Source organism: Phalacrocorax carbo, chromosome 1 (genome assembly GCF_963921805.1).
Source record: "Phalacrocorax carbo chromosome 1, bPhaCar2.1, whole genome shotgun sequence".
Taxonomy (NCBI): Eukaryota; Metazoa; Chordata; class Aves; order Suliformes; family Phalacrocoracidae; genus Phalacrocorax; species Phalacrocorax carbo.
The window spans coordinates 22,575,917-22,588,880 of NC_087513.1; the positions used below are offsets into that span (position 1 = coordinate 22,575,917).

General features: G+C 38.3%; 1 protein-coding gene across 1 annotated transcript in view; it reads left to right on the forward strand.

Moving 5' to 3' along the window:
- The window catches only part of MOV10L1 (Mov10 like RNA helicase 1), a 28,525-nt gene continuing 15,561 nt past the window's right edge, over positions 1 to 12,964 (forward strand). The window contains exons 1-8 of the mRNA XM_064441710.1: positions 1 to 223; positions 1,763 to 1,947; positions 6,502 to 6,658; positions 7,054 to 7,166; positions 8,028 to 8,218; positions 10,344 to 10,484; positions 11,296 to 11,537; positions 11,671 to 11,866. Of these exons, the coding sequence (XP_064297780.1) occupies positions 1 to 223; positions 1,763 to 1,947; positions 6,502 to 6,658; positions 7,054 to 7,166; positions 8,028 to 8,218; positions 10,344 to 10,484; positions 11,296 to 11,537; positions 11,671 to 11,866 (1,448 nt within the window). The remainder of the gene's footprint in view (positions 224 to 1,762; positions 1,948 to 6,501; positions 6,659 to 7,053; positions 7,167 to 8,027; positions 8,219 to 10,343; positions 10,485 to 11,295; positions 11,538 to 11,670; positions 11,867 to 12,964) is intronic.

The window sequence follows — 12,964 nt, forward strand, 5'->3', positions numbered from 1 at the left end:
ATGGGCCGAGGCCAATTGTATGAGGTTCAACAAGACCAAGTGCCAGGTCCTGCACTTGGATCACAGCAAGCCCATGGGGAAGAGTGGCTGGAAAGCTGCCCAGCAGAAAAGGACCCCCAGGTGTTGGTTGACAGCCAGCTGAACATAACCCAGCAGTGTGCCCAGGTGGCCAAGAAGTCCAACGGCATCCTGGCTTGTATCAAGAATAGTGTGGCTAGCAGGAGTAGAGAAGTGATGGTCCCCTGTATTCGGCACTGGTGAGGCTGCACCTCAAATCCTGTGTTCAGTTCTGGGCCCCTCAGTATTAGAAAGACATTGAGTTGCTGGAGCATGTCCAGAGAAGCAAAGCTGGTGAAGGGTCTGGAGAACAAGTATTATGAGGAGCGGCTGAGGGAACAGGAGTGGTTTAGTCTGGAGAAAAGGAGGCTGAGGACGGACCTTACTGCTCTCTACCACTACCTGAAAGGAGGTTGTAGTGAGGTGCATGTTGGTCCCTTCTCTCAAACAACAAGCAACAGGATGAGAAGAAATGGCCTCAGGTTGCGCCAGGGGAGGTTTAGATTGGATAGTAGGAAGAATTTCTTCACCGAAAAGATTTGTCAGGCATTGGAACCAGGGAAGTGGTAGAGTCACCATTCCTGGAGGTATTTAAAAGACATGTGGATGTGGTGCTTAGGGACATGGTGTAGTGGTGGACTTGGTAGTGTTACGTTAATGGTTGGACTTGAGGATCTTAAAGGTCTTCTCCAACTTAAATGACTCTATGATTCTGTTGTTACGCATACAGACTGGTGGATGAGAGGCTGGAAAGCAGCCCCATGGAAAGAGAGCTGGGGCTTTGGGTTGATGGCAAGTTGAACATGAGCCAACAGTGTGCCTGGCAGCATAAAGGACCAACCGTGTCCTGGGGTGTGTGAAGCACAGCACACCCAGCCGGTTGAGGCAAGTGATTGCCCCACTCTACACCACATTGGTGCGGCCCCACCTCCAGTACTGTGTGCAGTTTTGGGCACCTCCGTGTAAGAAGGACATCAGACTACTAGAGTGTGTCCAGAGGAGGGTGACCAAGGTGGTGAAAGACCTCAAGAGCAAGACTTATGAGGAGCAGCTGAGGTCACTTGGCTTGTTCAGCTTGGGGAGAGAAGGCTGAGGGGTGCCCTTATGCCAGTCTACAACTTCCTCAAAGGGGGAAGCGGAGGGAGAAGTTCTGATCTCCTCTCTCTGGGAACCAGTGATAGGACACGAGGAAATGGAATGAAGCTGAATCAGGGGAGGTTCAGACTGGACATTAGGAAAAGGTTCTTCACTGGGAGGGTGATCGGTCACTGGAACAGGCTCCCAAGGGAAGTGGTCACAGCACCAAGCCTGTCAGAGTTCAAGGAGTGTCTGGACGCTCTTGTCATATGGTTTAGTTGTTTTAGGTAGTCCTGTGAGGAGCAGGGAGTCGGACTCAATGATCCTTATGGGTCCCTTCTAACTTGAGATAATCTATGAAATTTTTTCATGCAGCTTAAAGAAAGTTGCTTTTACAATGTAGTTTGTATTTAGCTAGCCTTCTTAATTGTTTGAAGCCATAACTTGCTGTAAGACTTCAAGACTTAAATGTGAAACTAATTAGTTCACAGCTGTTGATAGTTTTAGTTGAACAAGAGAATGGCTTTTTGATAGAAGGGATAGCACTTTTAGTGGCATTTTTTACTTGTTGCATAGTTCTATAAACAAGTGATTTGTTTTTATGTCAACACTTTTCCTCTGGATGCAGGTGATAAAGAATTAAAAACTGTACAAGGAGTAGTGACAAGATTTTGCCATGATTATGGGATGATAGATGACATGATAATCTTCACAAAGGATGATGTTACAAAAAATACGCCGCTGTCTGTTGGACAGGAAGTTACTGCCACTGTTGAAGAGGATAAAACATCGGGTGGCTTGAAGGCCATCAGGGTAAGAGGTGAAGATAAATAGTAGTACTTCAGAGACACCTTTGTCAGTTGCCAGCAGTGTCCAGACGTAATGAGCTGTCATACGGAAGTGCGTTTCTGTTATTCTGACACATTCAGTAATTCTGTTGGTACCAAGTGGCACGTATTAATAAAGTGATTTACAGTTCATAACTGAAGCTGCTAGTATCTCTGTGGTAATGTACTGTATGCTTCTCAGAATTAGTCTGTTGACTAGTCCTGAAACTGTTCATACTAATGGTAAGTAGAGACATACCTTTAAAAATACTTTCATCTGTGTATGAAGAAGTGAAGGTTTGTCTTTGCTGTAAGAAGGAGTTGCCTCCTGTAAAACACATATTGTTAGTACAGGTGTTAGTCTGGAAAGTTTTATTGTTTCTCACCTTTTATGCCATGAATGTAAAAATCTCTCTAGGATTCAAAGCTCTAACTTCATCTGCTGCTATAGCTGTTAATCTGAGGGAAAGATCTTTATCTAATTAACTTATAAATAGGAAACCAATTCAAAGATGCTGGGTGCCTGCTGAAAGCCTTTTTTGTAAACATTATTTGTCAATAATAAATATGCTTTTCATTTGAACATAATAATAGTCCATGAGATGTTCACCAGGCTACTGGAGAAGACAAGTTTTCTGGTTGAAATAATGAATTGCACGTGATAAACTCCTCCCTAGGGGCTGGACTTAAGCTTAAAATAAATGCAGACCTCTGAGAATTCCTTTTCCTCCAGTGGTTGAATTGCAGTAGAATTGGGAGTAGCTGTACCATGTCTTGATGAAGTTGACTAGAAATGTGATTTCTCAAGTAGGAGTAGACAGAAAATAAAAATACTAGAAGACTAACTTGCTTTGTCTTTTACTCTGTAACAATCAGGAGTTTAGATGCATTTTTATATATTTATGAAATCTGTAGTCTACTGAGGAAACGCAGTAGAGTTACTTGTGTAGACTTTTTTCAAGCTCTGTTGCTGGTTTGGTAATAACTAATGATCTCATGAAAACTATTTTTGAGATGTTGGCAGTTTATCAACTGGGTGAGTTTTTTTAAATCTGGGTTTCTTAGGCATCTGGGTTTTAATAATTTATTTCAGGAGGATTTAAAATGTTGCCTGCTTCCATTTTTCTCTATTCTGTCTGTCCTTTAACTCAAAATAGCAATAAGAACAATTCCTGAAGACTAAAGTAAATAGGATATTTCATATTAAAGATTAGAAGGATGTAAAAGAGCAACACTCTCATAAAATGAACTCCAGTTACATACAAAATGTTGAGGGGAGGTTTTCTTAGCAAATCCATTTAATTTTGAAATGAATGCAGTTTCATTGATTAAATCTGAAGAAAGGGTGTTAGTGGGGAGAGAGTTTTACTGTATGATCTAAAATGAAGCATAGAAAGAAAGTGAAAGGGAAGTCTTGTGTCTTGTTTCTAAAAATATTAGCAGCTCTACTGCTATCAAAAAAACGTAGCTTCTTGTAAAATAACCTTATGTCTCTTCTTTTTTCTTCTTGTTTGATTTTTTTTTTTTTTTTTTCCCCCTTAAGTGGAATGACTTTCTTACATGAAAACTAAATATTGTAACTCCAGCAAGCAATTTCAGTGCTGGTTGGTAAAAGAGTACTCGTATACACACACTCATAAAATAAATTAGTCTAAATCTTCTTTCTCCTTCCTTGTTTTCCTTCTGACTGTCAGCTTTCACAGTACTATTGAAATATTGTCATCGCTCCAACATACATAAGCCTGGTAAGTGAGAAGCTACGTGAGGATCTCCAAAACAACTATGATATTTTAGCAGTTGTGGGATGTTTTGCTGTATGTGGTAGATAATGGCCTTCTCAAAAAGTACTAGGGATTAACATAATGATTTATCTTGTTACCTTTTTTTGATGAGCCATAAGTCCTGCAGGCATCTCAGACGATCTTTTCCAGCAATGTAGTTTTTGACTGGGTGAGTGGGTTAGAGCCAAGCTTATGCCTAATGCTGACTGGACTCTATAGAAAGTCAAAGTCCAAGGGCAATCTTGATTCAGTAAGCAAAGAGACCAAGCTCATTTCTTCAAAGTATGCCGTAATCTGTGATCTCTTACAAATAAAAATAAAAATGGTATAACTGCTCTTTTCAAAGATGTGAGAGGGGCAAAAAAAGCACCAATGTTACTGTTGAGCAAGAATAACCATGACTATAGTGGGCTTCCTGCATAAGGAGTCCAGGGTTCCCACAGGTCCTAGGATTTTGTCTGTGTTACTGATGTAAAACATGTAATTTCAGAAGAACAGCACTACTCTCCCTTCTCCAAAGGGTCTGTTCAAAGTACTGGATAAGTATTAGATGAAAAACTAAACTCATTCTGTACTCTGCAATAAACCTTGATTTACTTTCCACATAGTGGCACAAACTTGAGATGCCATGAGAGTTTGCTCAGAATAGCCAACAACATTTCAATCATAGCTGTTTTTGGGAAAGAGGGGAGGAAATAAGTCCCTTTTTAATCCCCTAGGCAGATGAAAAGAATTTAGCTTCCTGACAAGCATACTTGCTTAATATATAATACTATGTATTAAATACTGTACAAAATGATGCTTGGACCCCAATACTATCTCCATCCAAAAAACTAAGCTATTACTACTTAACTTTAAGTGACCTAAAAAATATTCCTCTGATTTCAGAAATGAGTGCAAGCTCTACAGCCTAAGCACTGCCAACATGCAGTTTTGGGGAGAGTCTGGAAGGTGCAGTTTAAACTTCCATGGTGTCAGTGGCGTTTTTATATTATCACCTTTAAGGAAGAGTGTAGTCAGCCTTGGGTGGCCCTCTGGTCAGTGCACTGTTTCAAGAGCTGTTTGGAGCTGCTTGCCTTGTGTTTTGGAAAGATCCTAGCTCAGAAGTCTGTATTTCAGTTTATTTCATGTCAAGTGTAATTAAACTCTGCACTAAACAATTAGAGGTTCTTACGCAGGCTCTACCGGGCTACCAGCAGTGGTAGCAGGAAGGCTCTTTAGAGCTAGTATGAGGAACAACTTTACAGTTTTATTGGTAGAGGAAAATCAAGTTGAGAAATATCAAAAGAAAGCATATGTTTTCATGTGTTGAAAGCATTTCCTTAGGTCTACAAATTACTTTCAAATATAACTCCATATGTAACTTACATTGTATGGAAACTCACTGGTCTTCTGTGGAACTGTGTAATTGCTTACTCAGATTCTATCCATATGAATCCCAAACAAATTGCCTAGGTGTAAGTTTAACATTCTCCAACGTTCCTGGTTAACATGAAGATATGTCTGTCAGACTGGAGCAAAACATAGATTCCAGGGCTTTTTGTTGTGTTTTTTTTTTTTCATTTGTTTTACAGTGAGTTTTCATGTCATTGAAAGGAACACCATGTGTAATAGTTCTTTTAATGCAATATAACAATATTGACTAAAATAAGTAGTTTAATGTTTGCAAACTCTGGAGTAAGGGTAGACATAGGCTGTTTATTACTATATTAAATGGAAATACTTATTATGTTCAACAAAATAAATTGTATAGAAATTGGGATCATAGTATAGTTCAGATTGGACCAGACTTCAGGAGGTCTCTAGTCCAACCTCCTGCTCAAGGCAGGTTCAGCCTGTGGTCAGATCCACGTAACTCAGGGCTTCATCCAGTCAGGTCATGAAAACCTCCAAGGATGGAGAGGGACTGCACAGCCTCTCTGGGCAACAGTGTAGTTTCTCTACATACCTTCTGGAGTCAGCAGTTCTTGCTTAATGGTAATAAGTGTTTCTGTCCAGTGGCATTGGCGTTGTTACTGGGCCCAACAGTCTTTGTAGAGTGCAAGGAAGCTCTGAAGAGGAAGTGTTTGAACTGCAGACTGGAGACTCCTGAACCCACGATGGTGGTGGCCCTTTGGGAGCAAGGAAGAGAACATGCAGTTCTAGGAGTTCTAGTAATTAAGAGCAGAGATGCTATCTATATCCTTGCCCCAGCACAGCTGGGGGGGAAAATAGTTTGTAGCTTGTGTTCTGCAGAGGGCTGTTTAAGTAAGTAAGCTTATATTTGAGGTGGTGGTATGGACAGTCTGTAAGAAGGGTTTTCTAATTGAAATTATTAAAGAATGACTATGGGGCAGTCTGAAATACATATAGTGTTTATAAATAGCACCTTGAAAACATATTTTTTTGCCTTCTGAAATAGTGATCTTCTAGTTTCACTTTGTACAATCATACTGCTGGGGGGCAGGCGGTCCTCTAGTCAATATGAAGAAAACTCTTAAGTAGACCGAAAGCAAAGAGAGCATAAGAAAGATTTGACAAATCAACATGTAATTATAGCAGTTGTGAATGTTGCAGCATACAGCTGACATATTAAGAGAACTTACTGTTTACTAATGTTTTTGTGTACAAAAATGGACAGCTACAGTGAATATAGAATTGTCTAATAAGGAGCTTGACTTCCATAAGCAATTGAAATTCTGATATTTATTGTAGGAATATATGTTTAACATAATTCTAAGTATCAGCTGTTTGAATGTTGGGGTTTTCTGTATTAATAGGTAGACGCCATCCAGAATACATGGGGAGACTCCAATCCTACTTGTGATGCTTCTGAACTAAATACGAAAATATTAATCGGCAGTGTTACCTCTCTCTCTAAGGATGGTGGCTATATTAATCAGAACACTTTTTTTGCAATGGAAGATGTCTGTGAAGGTGCGTAAGGGCTTTCTTGTTTGCTCTTCCTTAATTTTTTTTATGTGTACAATAGAAATATCTTCTGTGAAACTTGAGGTCCACGTTTCAAATTTAAGTTCTAACAGAGCGTATGTAGTGAAACAAACATATGGATTTGGGTGGAGAAAGCTACCTGTTCATTCTTACTGAGAATAACTTGCATGTTACATGTAAGCAAGATTATTTTTCCTCTAGCATCTCTTATGTAGTTTGTCATAACCTACTGGGGGAAGAACCGCAAAGAGAAGTTTGAACTCGGTGGATCTGAATAACACGTTGTTCTGGCTGGTGATTTTATTTGACTTAAACTAGATCTGTATGGGAGTAACGCAAATGTCATCAGTAGCAATTAAGAAATGTTCTGGTTTACGTAGGTTTCAAACCTTGTGAAGGTGACTGGGTACAAGCAAAATATTTTATTAACCCGACAACATGGAACAGTGAAGCAGTTGCTGTGAAGCCTTTGAGATATAAGCAAGTGGACAAGGTAAATGTTCTGCACACTGCTTTTGGCAAAAGGAATCTTGGGTGAAATGGGGTATTGAAGGTGATTTTGAGTTGCTAATATTGGTAGATCTATAACACATCTTTAAAAGATAAAACATATGAACTGATCCGTTTATAGGATTATTTCTAAAATAAAGCCTCTTGAAAAAGCATACACATCTTGGTTAGAACAGGCAGAGTAACTAACTCTTATTGCTTATCAGTTGTTGATTTGGATGCTTACTGTTGTTTTAGTTACATTGGTTGTAATGAGGATGTGTGGATTTTCAAACTTCTAAGTAATGACTCTGGAATTTATTATGTTTAATTTATCCAGGTGTTTTGGCTTAAAAGCAACCATTTTCCTTTTTTTGTTCTATTCTAATTAATATATTTGTTCCCCATAGGAATTATATCTATTAGGTTTATGGTTTATTGTATTTACCTTGAGTGTACATATTGAATAATATTTGCATGTCAAGCATAGGAAAAAAATTCTCTTGTGACTGCTAGTATTATAAATCAGGTAAGTTGGTAAGTCAAAGGCGGGTATTATGATTAAGTCAAATGTACGTGCTGTAGTATGCACTTAAGTGGAACCTAATGCTTCTTTACACTTTTAAACCCAAAGGAAAGCACAGTTTCTAGGTTAGAGCTGTATGTTTACCTCCCATGAATAACTGAAACTTCAGAATCCAGCTCTGATACACATTCTAGACACACTCTGTTAGCACAATTCTCTATTCATGCTCTGTTAGCACAATGCTAGAATGACTGTTGCAGGAAAAAACTATACAATGGTAGTATGCCTGTTAGCTTAAACAAATAATATCAAGTAACACTGAATAACAAACTGTTACAGGTTCGCATTTCCAGCATCACTGGAAGAAGTGGTACAGTAGATGAGAGTATATTTTTCACTTTGGATTCATTGAGACTTCCTGATGGCTATTCACCTTGTAGACACGATCTAGTGAACGCGATTGTGGTGGAGAGCAATCAGTCATGCTATATTTGGAGAGCTCTCTGCTTGGTGCCAGTCAGCCAGAACGGGTAATAATTCTTTCATTCTCTTTCCACTTAACAACTAGAGATGAACTGTAATTATGCAGCTTAAATTCTGTTGTATCTATTAAGTGAGAAATACTGTGAATTCTTCACTAGTTGACTAGAAGGTGTGATAGGTCATTGGGAAGGAATATCAGTGTGTGATACGATTTGGCCCTCGCATTTTCTTCCTTTCCGGAAAGTAGGGACATATCTGCTTACTAGAGAAGCAAAACTAGTAGCAGCTGAGGCAGGGATATTGCTAGGCAAGGAAGAAATTTTGCATTGTTCTGTTACAAAAATGCCAAGCTCATGCTCTTACCTTGTGTTTCCTCTCATCTGTGTTCTTCTACTGAGGACTTTACTGTTTGAAAAGCATTCTCAGCAGAACTAGTGTCAAATGGATGTTTCTTTAATGAAGACAACTTTTAAGTTGTAGTGATTCTTCAGATATCGATCAGCAATGGAATAGTTTAATGATCTGAATAATAGAGATTTGTTGGGCTTGCAAACATCAAACTGAGAGGTTCTGCAGGCATTTTAGATGGCATATGTGATGTGAGTAGGATTGGGACAGATTGCAGAAAAGGTTGGAAAAAGTAGATGATCTTCAGTATGGAGAAACAGCAAAATCCTGTTAAATAATTAACTACACAAATGTAGAATGGGCAACAACTAGCCAGTAGCAGGTCTGCAGCAAAGATCTGGAGTTTGACTTGTGAGTTTAAGTGTCTGTCCTGTGAAAAATGCAAATACTGTCCAAGTGTATATAAATAGGGCTATTACCTGTAAAATCTGTCACTCTTGGTGGTAAGAAGGCTGTGGTAGGGCTACCAAGTCTGATTCTGTAGGCCCAAAAATAAGCTGTGAACCAACTGGAAAGTCCAAAGGAGAGCAAAAAGGGCATTCTCATACCTCTCAAACATAGACTTCGGGAGAACTTGCCTTGTTCAATCTCTAGGAAATATAGCTAAGGGCAGTACATATGTCTTCAAAGGGACTATTAAAAATGGAATAAGCTGTTTTTACTGGAGATAACATTGATATAATAGATGTAAACTGTACCTGGATGAATCTTGAAGTGTTTACATCACTTTGCACAACAGTACAATTTGTTTACTTCTTTTTTCAGTTGGACCTGTTTTTAGTGATGGATTTAATACAGAAAACTATTACTAAAGACAGGTCACAAAAGTAGACCTTAAGGTTGATTTGTCAGTTGTAGTGTATTTCCTACCATATCAAAAAAAATTGGAGCAGCTTAAGCTGCAATGGGAGACATCTAGTGGGCTTTGCTAGTAAACTGATGTAGCTAATGAAGAACAGCTGCAATAATTTTCTTCCTTATTATATTAGATAACTAAGGAATACTTAGGGTATGTAAATATTGGACAGATTATTAAAATATATCCAATACATTTTTGTGCCACTTCATTTAACTGAATAGTTTCTTAGTTGTAGAATAGACACAATTTTTTAAATGGTTTCTACAGGTAGCTGACACTGAGAGGTTAGAGCTCTGGTCACTGTCTCAGACAGGGAAGAGCATGTGACTTTGGTTTCATAGGCATTTTCATCAGTAGTATGTGTGATAGTAGTTTTTAAGGGCGCTTTTTTTTCAGCTTTTTTTGATTTCTTCTTCAGTTTGCTGCTTTCAGATTGTAGCAGTTAACAGAAGCCATAAGTGCTTGGGGTGCATGCTAAAAAACTTCCAGTCTAGTCATTTTATCTCTTAAGCTCCAGTGCTACTCAGGACTCTTGCTAAGGAGTTGCTCTCTGTCGTGTCTTGGTTCAGCTCTCAAAGAGATCCGTAACAGCTTCAGTCAGCTTTTGATTCAGCTCTTCAGCAAAGATTAGCTAGCTTGTTAATCATTTTAGTCTTGTATCCAAAGTTTTATGCTGGTTTATTGTGCTGCTGACAAAATGCTTGTTTTTAATTTGCTGCTTAAATTAGTAGAGGTAATCTAATTGTCTTGGAAGTATAAGCAGCTGAGAAAAACACTCTTACCTGCTTCTTCCTAAATACTGTGACTATGCTTTGGTATAGTGATTCCTCAACTTGTACTGAATCAAAGATATTTGCTGAGTCTTATTTGTGTTTCAAAATTGCTAACTAAAATTATTTTTACAGACAATCTCACTCTAATGGAGTCAACCTGGATGAGCCTTATGAAAACTTAATGAGAGACAAAGGAGGGTTGGAAATATCGAGAATGACTAATTTTGGAACTCTGAAGCAGGGGGAATCTAAAAGCATGATCATTTGGATAGAGTAAGCCTTTCTGTTTGTTCTAAGCTTGCTTTCTTTCCATCACTCCATAGTGTCTAAACCTGTCTTTCATACAGAAGCCTCTCATAATTGAGCCTTGTGGTTCATGGTCTTCAAGTAACCCCCAAATACTATGGAATTAAAGAGACTTTCATATTGAATTTGATGTCTTTAGGATAGTCTTTTCATTGAGCATCTATCTTGAGGATAGTGCTTTGGGACTCCCCTATCCTATGTTTCTTTTCAATCCTAACAAAATCCTTTCTGGAACGAAGATTAAAGTTAAATGTTTTAATTCAAAATCTTGGAACAAGAGGACTGTTGTATACGTATGCATTAAAAGCAGACCAGATTTGTTTTCTAATTTCTTTTTTAACTTGGGTGCTGAAGAACTGTGTTGGTGTATCCACAAGGGGTTTTCGTTTTGGTGGTTTTCTTTGGTTTTGGGGTTTTTTTCACATCTGGGCATCGAGGCTCAAATGAAGTCATACCTGAATACCCTCTATTTGTTGCTACGTGCTCTTTCCTAAGAGTCACTTACCCAGTGATAAACTTTAAGTTACCATAGCGTTTTTATACACGATATTTCTGTATGCTTCATATGGTAGTTGATATGACCTAGAAATACTACCATTTAGCAGAGGTTCTAATCCTCATGAGTTAGAAGCAGCAGTCCAATTTCTTTCTGATAGCAGTTATGAAATAATGGTGAACTAACCTGCTACAGACAGTTGTTTTTCGTCTTCAGGTAGAATTAAGCTTCCCAAGAACATTAACTATGCATTTATGTAATTAATTGCATAACTACTTCTAGGAATAAAGGGAGTGTACCACAGTCCTTAATCAGCTGCAGATTAGCTGGATGGGTGAAAGACAAGCAATTCAGTTTTCACATTCCTCAAAACTGTGAGAAGAGTCCAGAAGCACATCTGTCATCTTTTCCAATAAATCAAGAAAACCTCTCAGAAGCTGCAATTAATTCATATAACGAGAGCAAAGGAACAACATATGAGTCATTGAATAATACATCCATTATGAAAAATGGAGTCATTCCAGGTACAGTGAAATGTTAACGTTTGAATGCTGCATGTTAACACCTCAAGAGACCTGTAGGTTGGTTTGAGAAGACTTGCCTATGCTAGCGATAGCAATTATGGTAACAGAATTTATTATAATCTGTTTCCTACAGAAGGAATTAATTCTCAGGATACAAATTTATCAAGGACAAAAGAAAACTTTTCCTTGGTGAAAGATGAAAATCTACATAATGGAGAAGATGAACAAAGAGAAGATGTGGAACAACCAATAAAGCATGTCAATGTTACTGCAGAAATTGTCATACCACCAGGTGGAAAAACATTCATAGTGATCACATGCACAGCTGTGTAGGTATCTCTTTCCGTTGGTCTGACCCATACAATGGAAACAAGTCTTAAAAATTGACTTAACTGTGCTCAGAATAAGGGAACTATTCTCTTTGGTGTAGGATAAACTAAGCCAGTACGTGTTAGCAATTGATGTGGAAATATATGCTAGACCTTGAAAGTAGTTAGCATTTTAATGCTTGGTTCTGATTTTTGTCAAAAGAAAATGGTAGTAGTAAATGAATAAGCATAGTGGGAGTAGATAACTTCTCTTAAAAACCCAATAAGATGAAGATAATGCCTATAGCTGATTGTATTCTTTTCAGGAAACCCTTTGCTCCATGAGTACTAGAGCAAATGCAGATTGCCTGGGAATTTTTGTGTTTATGTCTGATATGTTTCTCCCAGTCTGGGTACCCTGACACGGTATTCATGTTGCTACATGCCTCAATCTCAAGTTTCCCTGTCCTCTGATATTAAATGCAGGTTATGTATGCTGAAACAAAAAAGAAAAAAGCTTTCTTCCTTGAAGGTGTAATTTATAGAGGAAGTGGTTTGCAGATCTTCGAAAACCCTTGAAAAACAAAAATACTTCGTAAAAAATATTTCATGGATTTAGTTAAGAATAAAAAGTGGCTTTGTGTGAGCTCTTTTCAAGTGGGAACCTCATGCTGGAAATCTTACTTTTATGTAATTTTCAGTTACTTGCAGCTGTAGCTCCACAAAAGTTGTATACCACAACCATTGACTCTTATGGTCGTAATTTAAAATTTGGACGGGGAAAACATTGTCAAATGGTTTCGTTCATCGAAGTAACACTGCCTTAACTTTCGCACTGCTTCTGTTACCATTATAAATAGCGAGGCAAGGGGTAGAAATTTTCTTAGGAGAATGATTTAGCTACGATTTGAAAGATAAGCTGCAGGTGTGGCCTGCCTTTGTGGAGAAAAATGTGTAGAAAGAACAATTCATATTTCACTGTAGCTCTGTAAATGCACCAAAGTCTGAGAATCTTGTAATAATGCAGAACAATCCACACAAAACTCCTTGGGACACTGCAGCATGAAGGTAACAAGTGCTTGCTGGCCACTTTAAGGAGATCAGAAAGACTGCAAGTTT